Source organism: Nothobranchius furzeri, chromosome 3 (genome assembly GCF_043380555.1).
Source record: "Nothobranchius furzeri strain GRZ-AD chromosome 3, NfurGRZ-RIMD1, whole genome shotgun sequence".
Classification (NCBI taxonomy): Eukaryota; Metazoa; Chordata; class Actinopteri; order Cyprinodontiformes; family Nothobranchiidae; genus Nothobranchius; species Nothobranchius furzeri.
The window spans coordinates 41,705,391-41,725,654 of NC_091743.1; the positions used below are offsets into that span (position 1 = coordinate 41,705,391).

General features: G+C 41.0%; 2 protein-coding genes across 15 annotated transcripts in view; one reads left to right on the forward strand and one right to left on the reverse strand.

The window, feature by feature from the left end:
* The first annotated feature begins 1,050 nt into the window (after window positions 1-1,050).
* Window positions 1,051-20,264, forward strand: part of LOC107385828 (band 4.1-like protein 1) — a 165,153-nt gene continuing 145,939 nt past the window's right edge. For all 11 annotated transcript variants that reach the window (XM_054748293.2, XM_054748309.2, XM_054748324.2 and 8 more), the window contains exon 1: window positions 1,051-1,185. The gene's annotated coding sequence lies outside the window, so the exon portion shown is untranslated. The remainder of the gene's footprint in view (window positions 1,186-20,264) is intronic.
* Window positions 3,772-18,687, reverse strand: LOC129163380 (uncharacterized). Of its 4 annotated transcripts, XM_070549188.1 has the most exons (8): window positions 18,083-18,147; window positions 16,758-16,792; window positions 16,623-16,661; window positions 12,704-12,808; window positions 8,173-9,183; window positions 7,942-8,097; window positions 7,758-7,850; window positions 3,772-4,312 (listed from the first exon to the last, which is right to left on the reverse strand). In XM_070549188.1, the coding sequence occupies exons 4-8, from the start codon at window positions 12,710-12,712 to the stop codon at window positions 3,989-3,991; spliced, it is 1,593 nt and encodes a 530-aa protein (XP_070405289.1). In that variant the 5' UTR covers window positions 12,713-12,808; window positions 16,623-16,661; window positions 16,758-16,792; window positions 18,083-18,147; the 3' UTR covers window positions 3,772-3,988. The 4 variants fall into 4 exon arrangements, with proteins under 4 accessions (XP_070405289.1, XP_070405290.1, XP_070405288.1 ...); XM_070549189.1 differs by lacking the exons at window positions 12,704-12,808; window positions 18,083-18,147 and adding an exon at window positions 18,619-18,687; XM_070549187.1 differs by lacking the exon at window positions 12,704-12,808 and having other exon boundaries at window positions 18,083-18,406.

Genomic DNA, 20,264 nt, shown 5'->3' on the forward strand with positions numbered 1-20,264 from the left:
TCTGTTTGGGCCACTGCCCCTGCGACCCGACCCCAGATAAGTGGAAGAGAATGGATAGATGGATATTTCATTTGAAATGACCACATTTTTTTATTTAGATTTCAACATTTGGATGTGGGATCTCAGACAAATGTTTCAGTCCTACTTTATAGGCTGCCTCTACTTAAATCTACATGGTGTATTTACTTACATTTCATTTAAATTGTTTAGATTATTATTAAATGTGGTTCAGCATATTTAGATTTAATGTTCGGTATTTTAAATGGACTCTACGTGTTTAGGTTGATATTTGTGTATTTCTCACTATTTAGATTTACATAGTAAGACTTTAAGGTTTAAATATCAATAATTTTGTTTTGGAAATTTTCATTTACCTTTCTTAAGACCTGATCCTAATTTAGGATTGATCCCATATTTAGTTTGGATTCTACGTATTTACATGAAACTTTATTTAAATGTTTTCTAAATAATTTCTTTAACATTTCTGATTTTCAGGATATTTAAAAATTGTATTTTTATATTTTATAAATACATTAATAAATTAATTTATTAATAAATATATTTTAAATATTTAGATTGAGCTTTCTTTGATTTGTTTTAAGATATTTAGATTTAAATGTACATGTTTGTATTTGCTTCCAAAGACTGACATTTTCCCGTATCTGGATCTAAATCCCAATTGCTCCCCAACCCGCACCCATACCCGGGCTGTGCTGTGTTGATGACATCAGAGGGATCCCGACGACCCTGCAGCTTCTCTGATGCAGCAGCTCAGCTGACAGATTTACAGATATGATCAACACCCTGAAATGTTCCAGCTGCGTGAACAATGAGGATTATGTCACCTTGTTGGCATTCCTCCGCCTGTGTTTATTTAGATTCGCTGGCTGAAAGGGATGTTTCTGCAGGAAATACACGAGCCCTGTTTATCTTTTTTCTCTCCTCCTGCACGCGCACGGACGTGTGCGCGTCTTCCTCCCCCTTTCTGCCTCCCCGCATCTGACAGTGTCCCTCCCTCTTTCTCTCTTTCCTCCCTCCCTCCTTCATTAGGCGTTACACGGGCAAAAAAACCGACACACTCCTTCTCCTTCTGACCGGGAATACGCGCGGAGCGGCGGCCGGAGCAGGACGGACCTCCCCGGCGCGGTGCGCATCCTCCATGGTCCTCCTCTGGATGACAGGAGGGTATGTTGACTGTCTTCTCCCTTCCAGCTGCTCATAACCACGGTGCTGTTTCCACTCAACGCTTCTTTCCTTTTATGTTGCCTCCATTAAAACGCGCATTGTCACAGTCACGCTGTTCTGAGGTGGATGAATGTGTTGGAGCTGAAGGCGGAAAGCTGCTCCACACGCCGGATCACGGACTTTGCCCGCGCGCCTGGCGCTCCGCGCCTGGGGATGAATACATTTTTTTATGGGAATGAAGGAAGCAGGAGCAAGTTGTTGCGTCGTTTGGTGCCCAGTGGCCCAGTCAGCGTGCAGACCACATTACATTCCTCTCCTCTTGGCTGAAAACAGCCACTTTAACGCTCCTAAATCCAGCATAACCTTCATTCTGAGTTTTCTCTGTTGAAGAGCTGCAGGAGTCAGCTGCTCAGTTTATGGCCCAGCCTGTCAGGCCAATCTGGATCTGCTATTGGACTAGTCAAACACACCCAGTCCTGATAATGCAGCAGCAGCCTGACTAAGAGAACTTCCAGTGTTTGCTGTTACACCCATCGTCAGCAGCAGCGTGATGTTTTCTTGTGTGACAAAGAGACTTCAGCCCAGCTCCGAGTGAGTGGGCCTGTCAGCCATGGTGCCAAAGGCTGACAAAAGTCTGCAGAGGTGTTGCAACAGTTTTCACTTGCTTGCTGAGGCAAATCCATGTATGCAAATAACTTGTTGTTGGCTCTCCTGCCAGTTTTAATCCTGCACTCAATTGGAAAACATGCACCAGAGTTCTGCTGCGGTGCATCATTTCCATACGTGTCTGGGATCCTGACGTCAGTTTTTCCCATTAAGCTGGTGGAGGTCCGTTTGTATCCAGACCTTGGTAGTCCTATTTTACTCCAGTGAAGACCTCTTTATTCTCGTTCAACGAGCTTCATTAATGCAAACCTAAAAGTGCAGCATTTAAGTTTTTCACAATAGAGAGAACTTTGTTAATGAAAGTTAGTTGCAGGTGACACCCACTTTCCTCTGGCGTGGGCTTTCGTACACTGAAAAAAGTGTTTCTTTGAAAAAACTTGAAAAAACCATGTCAACTGGTAACACACAGTTGAATCAAGTTTGTTCAAAGTGAACTATAAAGTTTGATTAAAGTAAGATTTTCATTTAGATTTCTTTAAAATTTTAAGCTCATTAAAATTATCCCAACTCCTTTGGTCCAACTTAAAAATGACAAGTTAATTGAAATTACCAAACTACCTTGGTGTAACTTAAAAATTTCAAGTTCATTGAAATTATCCTAACTCCTTTGTCCAACTTAAAAATTTTAAGTTTATTGAAATTATCTTAACTCCTTTGGTCCAATTTATAAATTTCAAGTTAATTGAAATTACCCAACTACTTCGGTCCAACTTAAAAATTCACAAAAAATCAACTCTATATATATTAAAAAAACTCTTTGAAAGAACTTGAAGAAACCATGTCAACTGGTAACACACAATCTAATTAAGTTTGTTCAAAATGAAATACAAGGTGTGACTAAAGTTAGAATTTCATTCTGATTACATTGAAATTTGAAGCTCATTTTAACTACTTGGTCTAACTTGACTAAATCAACTCTATTTTCTACTACATTGTTTTTACTTTACAGTGTAAAACTACAAATTAAACAATGTGCGCTTGTTCCTACATAAAATTTTGCCTTCTAACTTTGTAAAAATAAGTACAAAATACATGAAATGTTATAGAAAATACAATACGCAAAATGTAACAAAATTTAATACAAATGCTCTCACAGTTTAACAACACAATGACTTCACATAGTGAATTGCATATAACATCAAAAAGCCAGACATTAAAACTGAATTGTAAACATTTTGGGGAATACCATTGAAGGAAGATAAATGTAATAGCTCGTTATTTTCAGCTGGCTCTGAACAAATCTAACACAGTACAAAAATGACTGAACAATACCTATATCACAAGGAAATTCCAGTGCCTGAGGGTGTACTGCAACTCTCAGTTCTGTCTTTGCTTCAATACACCTGAATAAAATGGCTGAAAAACCTCAGTATGCAGTTCAGGAATCCATAGCCCTGTTAATGACCAGATTATTTGATTCAGGTGTGTTGAAGCAGAGACACAATTAAACGTTGCCGTATACTGGCACTCGAAAACTAGAATTGCTAAACACGGGTTTAAAAAGTCAGCTGATGTACCATCAATGGTGCCCTTTTAATTTGAACCATAGGCAAAACTCATTTCACTGAAACCTACATGCAATCCAAAATCCATGGCTGAACCAGAATCAAAACCAAGATGCAGCAAAAGAACAAATCTAAACTGAAGTGCATATAAAAAACAGAGTAGATGACACTTGGCTTTAAAGGGATTTTCCAATCCTAAGTAAAACTTTGGTAAATGAGAAAAAAAAACATTCTGTAACAGCCCAGTTTTTCTCCTGTTTTAGCAGCAGTCTATTTGCTTCGTTTTAGCCCAAAAACAATATAAATTAATTTTAACAAAAGCATTTCATTCCCCTTTACCTTTATTGTTTTATGCTCAACTAAAGTAAACTGTCTGTTGCCAGATCAGGAGAATGACTGGACTGGTTACAGAATGTTTTTTCCCCTCACTTATCTAAGTATTACTTAGAATTGGAAAATCCTAGAAATTCTATTTTCAAATTACTTCACCGTCAGTGAACAATCAAGGCTTAGATTATAGTTTCTGCACCATGCTGGGAAAAAAGACAGCTACAAACAACATACCTGTGCTACAGGTACATTTTGGAAAAGGAAATGGCAAAAACTGATCTTGTGGTTGCAAACCACCAATATTAATTCATATTTAGCAGTTTCACATACAGGTTCTGCACCTTTGGAGACATCTTTTGAGGTTCCAGCTCCATTATAATTTTCTGCAACACCTCAAATGTAAAGCGAAGGACCTTTGGATAAGCCAGATTAAGAATGTAGATCAAACCTAACAGGAGTGCACATGCTGTTCCAACTGAGGACAGTCTATCAAGAACCTCTACTCCTTCGATTACAATCCCAATGTCCTCAGGAGGCCCTTGAAGTTCATCTCCCTCGGACCGGATGACATACACAGCCATCGTGACGTCTTCCAGGTCTTTTTGCATCTCTGCTCTGTGACTGTCCTGCAAAACAACACAAAAGTCTGTCAGCTGGCACATTTAGCTTATCATGGCTGGAATCGTCCCTGTACCGAATTTTATTTTTATATTAATCCTTCAACAAAATTTCAATGGATATTTCCTTAGACCAGGGATTCCCAAAGTGTGGTGCGCGCACCCCGTGTAATGGCTGCGGAGCTCAGAGAAGTCTGTCATATGTCACCATTAGCGTAGCCAGAAACTCATTTGTGGGTGGGCCTAAGAAAAAGTAAGTGGGCACAATAAATGTAATTGAAAACAAGTATATTTTTGCGCGTGTGTGTGTCCTCCACATGTGCCCTAGCTTCATAATAACAATGCGCCGAGCTTCAGCACTCTGGCCTGCGCACGCCGATATGTTCCATATTTGATCATTTTTAACGATGTTGGAGGAATCTGAAGGTGAGTCATTCTGGCAGATTGTAATTAACATCCCGTCTCATGCAGGTGTTCTGACATTGTAAACACCGCGGTCAAGTGACCCAGTCACATAACCAACATGGACGAAGTGCCGCTCACCGTTGACATCCCGGTGAATCACACTGTTGAGAAGAAGGGGACTAGCACGGTACCGATACGCACAACGGGACGCAAAAAATCTGCATTTACTGTTGTGCTTGGCTGCCATGCTAATGGACAGAAACTGCCACCTATGGTGATTTTTAAGAGAAAGACTCTGCCTAAAGAGAAATTTCCAGCTGGAGTCATCGTCAAGGCTAACGAAAAGGGCTGGATGGATGAGGACAAAATGAAAGAGTGGCTGAATGAGGTGTATGTGAAGAGACCAGGCGGTTTTTTTCCACACGTCACCGTCCCTGTTGATCTATGACTCCATGCGCGCTCATCTCACGGACGATGTGAAAAAACGGGTAAAGCAAATTAACTCGGAGCTCGCTGTTATTCCAGGAGGCTTGACAAAGGAACTCCAACCGCTGGACATTGGCGTGAACAGGGCGTTCAAAGTAAGGCTACGAGCCTGGATTTGATGATTAATTACTGGTAATAGCGCTCAAATAAAGCACAACCAAACTCATATTTGCTCCCACTGCCTTTTTTAATAAAACACAATTCAAATCACACTATTTTCTTAGGCCTTTTAATAACAAACATATGATTTTGTTCATGTGGAAAGTTTATGTGGTTAAATCTACCAACTAAACACATTCTGAACTTCAACACAGCGCATAAGGGGATGTGAATCTTCCGTTTTGTTTTGCTGTGCCAGGTTGGAGGGAATTAAGGTTATTTAAGTGGTTCAGAGTTTTAAAAAAAAACAGTAGATATGTTTCACAAGGTGCTGCTAGTTATGTTAAATCTTACTTCTGATTTTACTATTTAAAACAATAATAATCAACTTCTTCATGTTTGCTCAGAGATGTACAGAGCTGTTGTCCTTCGGGAGTGCTGCAGGAGGACACACAGGGATATATGGGGGTTGGATGAGGAAAACGAAATAAAGCAAAACTGTTTTGTGATCAGTTTAATTTGACATGAACACGACAAACACGCTTCCTTGACAATCTTTGTGAGTAAAAAAAACGTGTAGAAATAAAAACGAACATGTGATATTAGAGAAATAGCGGGCAAGCGGTGTTGATGCATGATTGCGCATGCGCCGTGAGCAGTTCTGGTACTTTTTGGGTCTCAGCCGCTTGCTGCACCACTTCAACCGTGCAATCGTGAGCTCGCACGGACTTCTGGCGTGTTATTTTGCTCGTCCCTCGTGAGGATATCGCAAAGTTGAAGCGGCGCTGCGAGCAGCTGCGACCCAATAAGTATCAGAACCGCTCACGACGCATGCGCAATCATGCATCAACACTGCTCGCCCGCTATTTCCCTAATAACACACGCTGTTCGTTTTTATTTCTACACGTTTTTTATTCACAAAGATTGTCAAGAAAGCGTGTTTGTCTTGTTCATGTCAAATTAAACTGATCACAAATCACAGATTTACTTTCTTTATTTCGTTTTACTCATCCAACCCCCATAAATCCCTGTGTCCTCCTGCAGCACTCCCGGTGTACGACCGGCTTTAGTAGGAGGGAGACCCGCAATTATCGCTTTGTCACGCGTGTCTCATTGAAAATGAATGGAGGAGAGGCGAAGTTGCCTCCCGAGTGTCGAGCCCATTAGAAGAGCACGAGCCGTCAGCGCACGCAATGAGGAAGTGCACGTGCGCTCTAAACCAGGTCTGAACCAGGACTAGACCAGTAATGGGCTCGACACACAGGAGGCGACAAACGACCGCGATCAGCGAAATTTGTCGCTGTCGCTTTTATTACCTGTCACACGGGAGGCGATCCGCGGCAGCGGCAAAGCCGTCTACGCGTTCTGTTCCATGGCGAAATCGAAACTTCCGTTGTTTTGCTTGGCTGTGTCAGGTTGGAGGGAATTAAGGTTATTTAAGCGGTTCAGAGTTAATAAAGTGGTAGATATGATGTTTCACAAGGTGCTGCTAGAGTTATGTGAAATCTTACTTCTGATTTTAATATATAAACATAATAATAATCAACTTCTCCATCATGTTTGCTCGGAGGTGTACGGAGCATCCTGTCCGCTCATTGGTCAGTGAATGAAACCTCCGTTGATTGGTCCTCGTCCGAGCGACAGCGATGAAAAGTTGAAAATGTTTCAACTTTCTGGGATCGTGTCGCTGGATCGTCCGTGCACGACACGTGCACGAGTGCAAACTTTCACATGCACGTTTTTCGCTTGGTAGGAGAGAGACCCGCGATTATCGCTTTTTCGCACATGTCTCATTGAAAATGAATGGAGGAGAGGCGATGTCGCCTCCCGTGTGTCGAGCCCATAAAGTGAAGCATGCTTTTGGCTGTTATAATTTTCACAATGTCTGGTTTGCACTGATATGTTCCGAGTCCCGAACCCGCACAGATGTTTTACCGGTACGTTTTACCGTGCCCACGCCCGCACCCTATAACCTGGTGCGCCTTTTGTATGTGTTAAATACCAAAAAGACACGTAACTGAAGCTGCGCCTTATGGTCGTGAAACTACGGTATTTTCTTTTAAAAGAACCGCAGTCTGCGCACAAAGTAAAAAAAAAAAAACATCAACCTTTGTTGTTTTCTTCCGTGATATCCCACGCTATCCTCAATGCTGTCCCCCTGTTTACCTGCCTTCCTTCCCCCCGCCTGCTGTCTCCGCCCATGGCCCGATTCCTCAGACAGCAATCTGAACACAACTGGACCGAGACCGGCCGAGTGATGCTGGGCCAAAGTGAGCTGATCTGATCCTTGTGTGAAAGCGCTATGAGGCTGCCACGTCTGGTAATTTTTGGTATTTTAGTAAAACTTAATTTTCTACCAAATATTGTCCTTGTGGTGCCCAAAAGGACAATAGTTCTAAGCTAAACACTTTATACACACAATCATTCAGAACATTTTTATTTACCCGTTTAAAGATTTACTTACCGTGTATTCTTTGATGAAAGCATTTCCATCCTCTCCAAGGAAAGGGACGAGGGCTTTCAGGACACACTCTCTTTTTTTGTTGACGTCTTCGGTCTAGTTTTGAGAGATACAATGTAATAAGAAACAAAGCCAACATTGTGTTTTTCTTTGGTTACTCATCATTGGTCTCCTGAATTTAGTTCACCTGGTCAAAGATTTGTGTCAGCCCAGATATCTTCTCCCTGGTTGATCCTCCTCTTGAGCGAATGGCGGTCATCAATTTGGTGGAGTACTTGTCAAGTTGGGAAAAAAACTTCTGCTCTAGGGGAAGAGCTACAAGCCTCTGGAACTCTGCATTGATCTGCAAGAAAAACATAAAAGCTTTAATATATAAAGCCTCTGTCAACGATTAAATTAAATAACAATGTCTTCTTACCTCGCGTTGATCAAAAAGAGCCGGCCATCGACCCTTAAAATCCTGGATTCTTGGCTCACCGTCCACCACCTCTTGTCGCCTGTATGCAAAAGTGCGTGCCATTTTGTCTGCAATGACCCGGTCATTGTGTCTTATTTTCACTTCAGTCAGAAGTGAAAGTCTTTCCTGTTCAAGGGATTCGGAAGTGTCCCCAGTTGGCAAAGATGGATAAAAGTTAGCTTCTGCCCTTTTAGGCCTTTTTACGTTTCTGCCAGAAGATCCTTCTGTAACTTTGGACTTCATGGAGTTAACAGCTACCTCTGGGCACCCGTGCAGTCTGAGCTGGGTTCTAAGATTTCCCATTTTGTACTTGAGCCTCTGCTTCCATCCGTACCATCCATTTGAGGATCCAGGTTCCTTCAAACACGGATGTTTTTTGATTAAAGCTTCTGCCACTGCAACAAAGTGTTCATCACATGGATAAGCTTTGTACTTGAAGATTTCTTCAGATACTTTGTTCAGAATGTCAGATTTGGTTCTTGTGCTGAGATACACCAATTTGGAGGATGATTTGTATTCAGCATTTCCCCTTTCAAGCACAAGCTCGGTGTCATACGAAAATTGTGGAATAGGAAACACCGCCGGCCACTGCACGCTTCGAAATGACAGTTTTGGAGGAGAAGGGAGTATGTTTGTGTTGTTTGATGCCTGTAAAGAGCAATCAACAGCATCAAAAGTGGCACAAGCTGATGAAACATCATCAGTAAGTGTGATTATGAGTGGAACAACTTCCTGTTGAACCACCTTGATTGTTCCCAAATCCTGCAGTTCAGAGGTTGCGTTTAGATTGAAGAACTCATTTCCAAAATCTTGGTCCATGTATTGCAGGCGAATTTCTGTTGTGATTCCAAAGGTGTTCTTTACGACATTGACAAGTTCTAATAAAGACTGGGGTATACCATTTGGAAGAATCAATTTTTCCACATTGTTTTCGCCCAAGATGACTTTAAGTCTTGCTGCACCCATGGTAATCTGAAAAACAAACAATTGGCATGAGTCTCTACTTCATGTTCTTAAGGACAAAAAAAAAAGTACATGTAAAGCTTAGGGTTAAATACCCCGTTCTGAAATTAGCATCAAAATATCTAAAAACAAATTGGCCGTAAAATGTGATCTGATATTCTAAGCAACAACAATAATCAGTCTGCCTTAAAATACCACACATAGAATTATGTGTTTTCAAACTAAAATAATGCATTAAGTAAACATTCAGAGTGCACGTGGAAAAAGTATGTGAACAATAAATAGTTGAAGCTCCTTTGACAGCAATAACTGTTCAATAATGCTCAATGAGGAGAAGAATCCAAGCATCAGCTAAAGACTGAAAGAAATCAATGGGATGTGCCAACAACCCTTTTAGCACATATTCTTTGGACAAATGGAACCAGAATTGAGTTGTTGAAAGAACTACCCAACACTGCGTGGAGAAAAAGAGGCTCAGTACAGCAACATCCGAAACTCATCCCTACTGAGAAGTATGGTGGTGGGGCATCGTGGTTGAGGCTGCTTTGCTGCGTCAGGGCCTGGGGGGGATTGCTCTCATGGAAGAAAAGATGAATTCCTAAGGTCTGATCTGAACTACAGGAAACATTTGGTTGAACTTCTTACTGCCAAAAGAGGTTCAATCCGCTATTAAATCCAAGGGTTTACAAGCTTTTTCCACCTCCACTGTTAATGTTTACATGGTGTGTTCAATAAAAAAATAAAAACAAAATTATTTTCGTGGTTTTAGTTTCAGCAGACTGTCTATTGTTGGGACTTTGATGAAGATCAGATCACATTTTAGGACCACAACGGGCAGAAATCCATGAAACTCCACAGGGTTCACAAACCTTTTCCTGCAACTGTATATAAAGATTCTTTAACTAGTTAATATGACACAAATATTCCAATTACAAGCATTGCATACACATCATTCTCCTCACCCTTTAAACATGAATGTATCTTTTTAAAGTGACAAGGCGCATTCCTCCAATTCTGTAGTCAACAAGGGGGTATCTGTCAAGCAGTTCTTTAGGCTCCAGAACTTCTACTTCCTTGTTTGGAGAACATTTTAGATCATATGATCTAAAATGTTCAATGTACCACACACTGAGCTTTTTGACAACAAACAGAGGGTTGTTGTGAAGAATGACCATGTGGATAATCTCACAAAACTCTGGTAGTCCTCCCAGCGAGCCATGGACCAGGATCATTCCACATTTGTAAAGAAGTCCATTGTGTGTCACACTTTCAGCAAAGGCAACGGTCTCTACATTTACAGACTTTTGTTTAAGAGCGCTTACAATGTCCTTGTTCAGAATGTCCGTTTGAACGTTGGTGACAGTGGAAACTTCCAATGAAGGTTTCAAAACCTTGCAGGACTGTAGGTGGTGAGCCATCTGTAGCTGGTGTTTTTCTGCAAGCGTGAGCAACACATTTTTGAAGCATCTGACGTTCCTTGCAACTCTCTTAAAAAAGCTGTGCTTTGACTCAAAGCGCATTGTCCAGAGGGCAACAAGTGGTCCATACTGACGTATCAAGTGCGGATAGTGCTCAAGGAAGTGATGCTTGGGCTTAAGTTCACAGTCAGTAAAGACCTCTTGGAATTTGACCCTGTGCTCTGAAATCTTAAAATCAAGATATGCAACGGACTCTTCTGTCTGAACTGGACAAACTATTATTTCAACAATGTCCTTTAAGTCCAAAAGAACTTGCCAAGCTGGCTCCTCACAAGGAACACTTTGCCCTAACAACAAGGGAAGAAATCGAAGCAAACTCCAGTTCTCATGGGCATTGCCGCCCACAGTCTTTTTTGATGCAAAACTCTGAGCAACAGGGTGAGGTCTGTTAGTTTTGTCACTCCATTTGAAGTTGAATGATGATATTGCTTCATTCAAAGCAACTAGTGTGACATATTTTTTTTTAATGAAAACTCCAAGGCAAAGGGCAATTTCAAAAGGAACTATGCCCTCAAAAACATCATGGGCAAGGTCCGGTGGAAATCCTTTGGTTAGATCAAAATACAACAGTTCTGACAAGACACAATTTGACTTGACACCATAACAACTGGATATTTCAGTTCCTTCAAGACTTTTTAGGTGATCTGAATGAATATTTTTGTCTCTTAATGTAAATGTTCCTCTGTTAACCTCAGTTGTTTGATATTGAGAGGATTTTGCAGTGCAAAAGCGACAAATGTAGTCTCCAGTAAAATTCTCTACAAACCCAGCAATACCATGTGCAGCGAGGTTGTCAGCCACTACACATTGAAGGGTTCCTTTGAGGGTTTTACCTAACTTTGGAACATACAAACCACTCTGTTCCAAAAACAGAAGATCTCTTATTAGAGGCTCTAAGACTTTTGCATAACTGTAAGACTTTAGATCATTGCTCTTAATTAAAGCTGCCAAGTAAATAGACGACAATGCAGAGTTACAACCGGGGAGCAAATTACCGAGAGTCCAATACAATCCACAAATTTTGTGCTTTCTTTTAGATGTCCCAAGGGGATTGCATATCTCAAAATCATCAATGTATAATATTAATGAAATGCTTTCCTCGTTTGAGAGAACTTTTTCTTTGAATATGGCACCATCAAAAAATGACTTGTAAATGCCTTCTCCTGAGTCTTTATGTAATGTTTGTATATGCTCTGTTTGACTCAGTATTGCTTCACAGTCCAAGATTTCCTGTAGAGTCTTTAAAATTGAAATATACTGAAATGACTTTCCATTTTTTTTATCAAGAAAATATTCTAACGGTTCAACTACACCAAAATGTCTTCTATAATAAGCCTTTCGCCTCCAAACACTGGAGAGGGGCCCTTTTTTCCTTATTGCCTTTTTAACAGGGTTTTTGTCACAAACTGCACTTGCTAAATTTTCCACAAGTAAATGGTCAAAAGGACAGTTATTCTGTTGAAGTATTTGCACAACTGTATTCTTAGTAACTGGTACACAGAGCGAACCGATCAAATAACTCAACTCTTGTAAGAGCTCATCGACTGCTGCATTAGACACAAGAAAAACACTTTCTAACTTAAGAAGAACGGAAGCAAGTTTGATCTCAAAATCCTTCTCTAACTGCTCAGCATCATCATCTAAAGTTTCATTACAGCCAATACTGCTTTCCCCATCTGAGAAAACAGCAACACTGGCAGATAATTCTTCAGGGTTTTTTGTAAGTAAAACTATTTCTGGTTTAAACTCATCAACTTTACCAGAATGTTTTCTGTATTTATGACTTTTGTAGTTTTCATAGACATTTGTTTTGTAGAAACAGTTCTGGTACACACAAGTGACACACACTTTGTTTTTAAGATGAGCAAAAATATGATGAAAGAAATCCCTTTCTGTAGAATGCAGACTACAAGAACAAACGGGACATATATATGCTGATGCCTTTGTTTGTGGTTTAAAAGAGGAATGACATCTTGCTAGATGGCTCCGTAAAGCATTCCAAGTTTTGAATCGGCAGGCACAACTTAAATAGGTGCATGGATAAGAATGACCTCTTCCATATTGTCCGTGGCTTAGTTTGTAGTGCCCAAGCAGTTGAGATCTTCTTGTGAAGACACTATGACAGTCTTTGCAACTCCATGCCATTCAATTTGACACTAGAAAAAGAAGACAGATGGACCACTTGTTACAAATGAGTTTGTCCACACTTTTCTCCTCCTTCAGGAAGACCACTGTTTAAACACCAGTCAATGAGAGCTTCAGAGGTTAATAGTTTTGTTGCAGATTAAAAAGTTGTTGCATCAGTTTAAATGTAATTTACCATATTTTCACGACCATAAGGCGCACCTAAAAGTCTAAAATTTTCTCCAAAATGTACGCTGCGCCCTGTGGTGCGGTGTGCCTATTGTGTTGTTGTGAGAAGCGAACGTAGTAGAAAACAAGAGGCGTGGCGTGAACGTGCGGACGTGAGCGAAGACAGACCTGTGGATCTGCTACATCATCATCAACATCCTCGCTATTTGCGTCAGACTCCGGCTGTGAGTCTCCGTCCACTTCCTCTTCTTCCAGTTAAAAAAACAGCCGTACTATCTGAACTGCCTGGTGGACATTTATCCTTCTCATCATCCTTTATTAAAGCCTAATAAAAGCCTGCTAAACTGCAGAGACAACATATCTGTCCGGATCGCTCCAAAATATGAGGTTTACCGTCAATATCTGTCTAATTGTTGTTACTCCGCTCGCGCCACTGCTTTCCCCGCAAAGCGGCTCCTTTTTGCGCACATCTCGTTACTCATGCAGCCTTCCTCTCTCTCTCAGCTACATAATGATCCTTTTAATAAACTGAATATGTGAGACTTCCACCAACAGCAAAAGGATCTCATGTTTTTGTGGGGGATTTTTTACGTTCACAAGCACATTCCCTCTCACGGATTACTAAACTGCTGTTTAGACAAGTTATCAGATTGTCTAAAAATAGATAATTTTTTAGTTTAGTATAACTCCGCTTTTACGTTGCCTATTAACAAAATGTAAAAACAGGGGTGTAGTTTATAATCTCCTTTTTAAAGCTGAATTGAAACCAAAAGTCAGGGAGGCGGAGTCTTGCTGCTACAGCGTCCCAAATCAGACCTGTTCAAAAGACGCGGATATGCGTCCATGTACCCCAGAGGGTTAATAAAACAATTCAAATCACACTATTTTCTTAGACCGGTTAATAACACAGATATGATTTTGTTCATGTGGAAAGTTTATGGTTAAATCCACCAACTACCGGTAAACACATTCTGAACTTCAACACAGCGCATCAGCGCTTGAAGCGGCGCTGCGAGCAGCTGCGACCCAAAAAGTACCAGAACCGCTCACGGCGCATGCGCAATCATGCATCAACACCGCTCGCTCGCTATTTCCCTAATAACACACACTGTTCGTTTATATTTCTACACGTTTTTGTTACAAAGATTGTCAAGAAAGTGTGTTTGTCGTGTTCATGCCAAATTAAACTGATCACAAAACACAGATTTACGTTCTTTATTTCGTTTTCCTCATCCAACGGCATAATTCAATGTAAAATCAATGGAGCAGCGCGACCGTGAGAGACAGGGCATCACACGTCAACTAAGAAGCAGCTGTGCGTCCAGAAAGCACGCAATCACCTCACTTGAGCGGCAGATGCGAGCTGACGAGGCGTGTGTTTTGCGATTGCTGCAGCTGCTGCGTGACGCCTGGGAAAAGGAAAAGCTGACTGCTCAACTTGGAATGGACCTCGCTGAGAGGAATAGAAGATGGAGACTGGATACCCTGGTGAGTTTATATTACTGTTGGAACCCTTCACGAGGTACTGTCACCATGGAAACACATATACAGTCTATGTGGATCAGTAGATCCTTGCATGTCCGCCTAGACGCCTGACCAAATCGATTAAAATACTTACATTTAGCCCCGCATTCAACTCTTCCTGCACGCACGGCAAGGTGCGATTGCAGGTGCATCCAAATAGATGTTTACAGCGATTTTAACGCCAGAATCGCGTGCAGTCTGTAATGGTACGTGACCACCGCACGCGATTCTGGCGTTAAAATTGCTGTACACTCCTCTGTTCGGACGCAGGTGAAGTCGCACCTTGCCGGGCGTGCAGGACGAGTTGAACGCACAGCTAATGTCAATATTTTGACCAATTTGGACGGGCGTCTAGGCGGACATGCAAGGATCTACTGATATCGCATATACTGTATATGTGTTTCCATGGCGACAGTACCTCCTGAACATTCCGACAGCAAAATAAACTCACCAGATGTCGAGTCTCCTCTCTTCTATTCCTCTCAGTGAGGCCCATTCCAAGTTGAGCAATCAGATTTTCCTTTTGCCAGATGCACACGCAGCAGCTGGAGCAGTCACAAATGACACGCCTCGTCAGCTCGCACCTGCCGCTGAGGTGAGGTAATCTCGCGCTTTCTGGACGCACAGCTGCTTCCGAGTTGACGTGTGACGCCATGTCACTCATGGTCGCGCTGCTCCATTGATTTTACATTGAATTATTTCGCAAAACAACCAGAATCGTGTGCGGTGGGCACATACCGTAAGCACTGTAACACAGAAATGAGGTGTTTGTTTACCTTTTGCTGACATGTTTCGGCTGGAACTACCCCCTTCGTCAGAGCCATCAGCTGTTCGCGGCGTCACTTCCGTTTATGTGCGGGCAGCAAAGGACGATGTCGCCCTCTGCTGCCCGCAGACAGCACACAGATCATTAACACAGAACAACAAAAATACAGAAGATGGATTAAGAAAGCGATAGAGATAAGGAGACGTGGACACAACACCATGAACAGGGACGACGGGGTATACATGTTGGACCACGCATGGGACTGTGTCATCAGTGGGGAGGACGCGGGCAGCAGAGGGCGACATCGTCCTTTGTTGCCCGCACATAAACGGAAAAAACGCCAGCGAACAGCTGATGGCTCTGACGAAGGGGGTAGTTCCAGCCGAAACATGTCAGCAAAAGGTAAACACCTAATTTCTCTGTGTTACAAAAGAAAAATGAAGACAATCATGAACACACACACAGAATGAATATACAGAAGATTTTTAAAGAAAGTATTCTGTTCATGAGGGCAAGCATGTTATTGATAATAAAAAAGTACTTTAAAATAAGAAATTCCCTTGGGTCATCTGAAGAAAGCAAAGTTGGGGATTGTATTTGGAATGTTTTCTTGCATCGGTTAAAATGTAATTTACTTCCTTTAAAATCAAATATAATTCAGTTTAACACACTTAAAAAAATTATTTAAAAAAAAATCAACCCAATGCATAAAGAAAGTATTCTGTTCATGGGGCCAAGCATGTTATTGATAATAAAAAAGTACTTTAAAATAAGAAATTCCCTTGGGTCCTCGAAAGAAAGCAAAGTTGGGGGTTGTATTTGGACTGTTTTATTGCACAGCTGAAATTGCACTGTAATTATTTGGCAGATTTAATTTCTTAACATTACTACAATTTTTACCCTTAATGTTATACAAACACAATTGTAAATTTAAGCTGTCCTTGAACTATTTTAAGAAACAAAAACTATTTTGAGGCACAACTAGGGTCTCTTGTGGTATTGTTACCAAGTAATATAAAATGAACTATTATCTTTACATCAGATTTGACTGTAATAAACCTAAACAATGATGGGGGAGGTAGTGTCATGTCTACTGTTTTAATTGTATTCTTTATTAGCAGATAATATTGGAACCTCAAGATTTTTTTTAGCATTCCTATGATATAATACTCGTTTACAAAGAGGCTGGCCCAGAAGATACTTAAATTTAAAAACTTACTTGAAAAGCTATGTCTTTTCAGTGGAACACAGGAACACTAATGGGCTGACTTACAGCAATAATGTAGTATTTAATGCAAACGTGATAGGGCCTTTAATAAATAAAATAATAAAAATTAATAATTTAATTAAATGTATACAAAACTCACATTTGCAATTCCAGATGTTGGGTGGTTTTCTACCAGGGACTGAGGAAAAATGAGCAAGAGAAGAAGAAAATTAATTAATATATAAGCGGTTAAACTTTCCATCTATCAAAGTGCCAGTGTTCATTGATAACTTACATTACATTGAACAAGGCAAAAAGGAATCAGGAGAGCTGAAGGGGAAAAGAAAAAATTACAAATGTGTTCATACAACCCCACTTTAAATATTGAATCTGATATTACAGATATGGTGAAACAAAAGACTGGGGGGAAAAAACAAGTTTTTTTACTGACATTACATTTGTAAACATTTTCATTACATTTTATTATTCTAGTGATTAACACCAAATCCTTAAGACTGCCCTTTTTGCACACTAAATGCTGTAGTGTCTAAAGCCGGGCATACACTGTGCGACTTTTTCACTTTTTTGAGCCGATTTTCCAGTCGTGCGAGAATCCACAAGATCGGGGAGAGTTTTGCGCTGAGCATCTTGTAGTGTACAGGGGGTTATGAGAGGCGATTAACACCACGTGACCAACTACCGATTAGCAATCGTAAACTCGCACAAACTTCTGGTGTGTTTGAAATGTTGATCGTCCCTCGTGATGGTATCGCACTGTTGAAGCGATGCTGCGAGCAGCTGCGACCCAAAAAGTATCAGAACCGCTCACGGCGCATGCGCAATCCTGCATCTGCTCGCTATTTCCCTAATAACACACGTTGTTCGTTTTTATTTCTACATGTTTTTTTACTCACAAAGATTGTCAAGAAAGCGTGTTTGTCGTGTTCATGTCAAATTAACCTGATCACAAAACACAGATTTACTTTATTTCGTTTTCCCCACCAGCCCCCATAAATCCGTGTCCCTGCAGCACTCCTGAAGGACAACAGGCAAGACAAAAAAGTCTGACGTGGAGTAAAAACTGCTATTTTTAGCATATTTTTAGGGCCGACGTGTTGCTATCATACGTACAGAGTGAGCAGTCAGGTCACAACAGAGAACTGGGTCGTGCAGTGTGAGCGCATGACTTGTGAGAACTGCCCTGCGAGGAAGTCGTACAGTTAAGAGCTGAAGCTGAGTGAAAAAGTCGCATAGTGTCCGCCCGGCTTTAAACGAGTCAAGCTCTACAGTTTTGATAGGGGAAGACAGAAAATCAGACACGAATTCCGGAGATTTTCAAAATACTGGTTAACAAGGAAATAACCGTAACAAAAGTTAAACGGGTTCTAAATTTGACTACACTTGACACTGGGATTGAAGTTAGTTTGTCTGTGGATCTAATTTGCTACTTTTTGATCCTGGACGACGAGAATTTAATCCTTAAAGTAGAGAATTCAGCCAGTTTATCCAACACCACTAGTAATATTTAGGCTAACAGGAGGACATGAAAACTAAGGAGGCATCGACAGAAATACCTTCTGGGTTGATGGTGAGTTTAATACTTTTCATACGTTTTCTTACCTTTTAAACTATCCTCCGATGGAGACGTATTTCTGTCATTTTCATGATCGCGGTACAGAACGCAGCTCAACGATGGGAAGGAAGGGACCATGCAGTCGCGAATGCGAAGCAGGCACGTGCCGAATGCGAAGCAGGCACGTGCCGGCAGGGAGAGAGAGAGAGAGAGAAGAATCTACGGGGCTTCCTCAACTGACTTTCACGGGCAAATAATGAGTGTTACATTTTTACACTCTATGGCGTTGTTGCTAACAACTGCTGGGGCAGAGAAGACGCCTCTTATTACGCATCACGGGAGTTCTGTGATAAGAACCTTTTAAATCGACAAAAACGTAGAAAAATTACCGTTTAATAAAAAAAATCCTTTGTCTAAAAATCTAAATCTCACCAACAATATTCTTGGCACTCACTGTGGTTTTACAAAACCTAAGTTGATACCACTAGCATTTAAAACATATTGAAAAGTAAAGCACATTCATTAATACAGTTATAAAGTCATAATATTACTACATAAAACCATATTTTACCGAAGAACTTACCGTTGTTTCAGCTCCGGTTCCGAGAATGGTGCTGGTAGATGGTCAATCTAGAACTTCAGAGGCGGGAATAAATCTGACGTGATGACGTCATACGCACTAGTTAGTTCTATTTAAATTCAGCACTTTGGTTCAATAAGGAAACATCACTTTGCCCTTAGTTGGGCAGTTTCAAGTTGTTTGCCACCACATTTTTGAGTTGTGATCCTTAACTCAAAAAATGTACATTTAATTTTCGTAAAATATTACATTACATTGACTATTGTTAAATATACTTTTTTCAGTGTAGAGGATCTGCTGCTCTGGACCACAGATGTTTTGTGCATATTCCTGAAGCCGTGGGACGTTTAGATCAGAACTCATCTCCCCACTAATGACTTTAGGTCATTTTTTTGTCTTTTGAGGATAAGGATTTTCATGAAATGAAGCTAAGTTGTGTGAGAGAGGAGGAAAAGACGCCATTTTTGTTGATAAAAGAGACAACCAAGAATAAACAGAGGAGAAAGTCAGAACAAACATCTTGGATGTGAACCTGGACATTAATAAATGTACCATCAGCCACCAGGAAGGGGGGGGGGGGGGGGGGAGCCAGGGGTTTGTCAACTAGCATGTAAAAATGAAGCTTTTAACACAGTTTAACATGTTCCACACGTTGATGACAGCAGTAGCTCAGGAGGTGGAGCGGGTTGTCCAGTAATCGGAAGGTTGCAGGTTTGACCAGAGAATGCTGCTGTAGTGTCCTTGGGCAAGACACTTAACCTGCCTTGCCTGCTGGTGGTGGTCAGAGGGACCGGTGGCGCCTGTGTTCAGCAGCCTCTGTCAGGGCACCCCAGAGCAGCTGTGGCTACATCGTAGCTCATCACCACCAGCGTGTGAATGGGTGAATGACTGATTGTGTTGTAAAGTGCCTTGGGGGGTTGTAGAACCCTAAGAAGGCGCTATACAAATACAGGCCATTTACCAATTATTGGTGTTTGAACTGATCAGAAGAGTCATCTTTTGATGTATTGTTTCTGAATCCACTACGAGGGTTACCTTGGATTTTTTACGCTGAGTTACTGATCATGTTTTCTGAACATAGCAACATTATGGTTGAATCGGGTCATGTTATTACGATGCTTTGTAAAAATGCCTGCGTATATACTGTTGCTGGAATAGCCTTTCCCTCTGAGAGGGCTCCAGAGGGGGTAACACCCCTCTGGATCTGACAAGCCCCATTTCCAGATGACGTAGTTCACTGTGGACATGAGTCTCAGAAGTGAAACTAAAACCTTGTTTCATGAAAAGTTGCAAGGTGCATGTCAATCAGTCCCTTCTCCACGTTCCAAGCAGGAAGTTGGCAGCTTGGCTACATGCCGAGCTTCAGTGAAGACGTTCAAGAGCAGCGACTTCTAGAAGAAATATAGATCAATAACTCATTTAAGTTTGTTTCTACAACATCAGGACACTCTTATCTGGGCTCTTTCCTGGTTAAATAAAAATAAAACCATCATTGTCAGACAAACAGTATAAGGTAACACTTTACATGAAGGGTCTCTTTATAATAGGGATGTAAGGAAATATCGATATGGCAATATATCGTGATATTTTTCCCTGCAGTTATTACATCGATATTCAAAAGCCGTGTATCTAATTCCTGAAAGAATTCA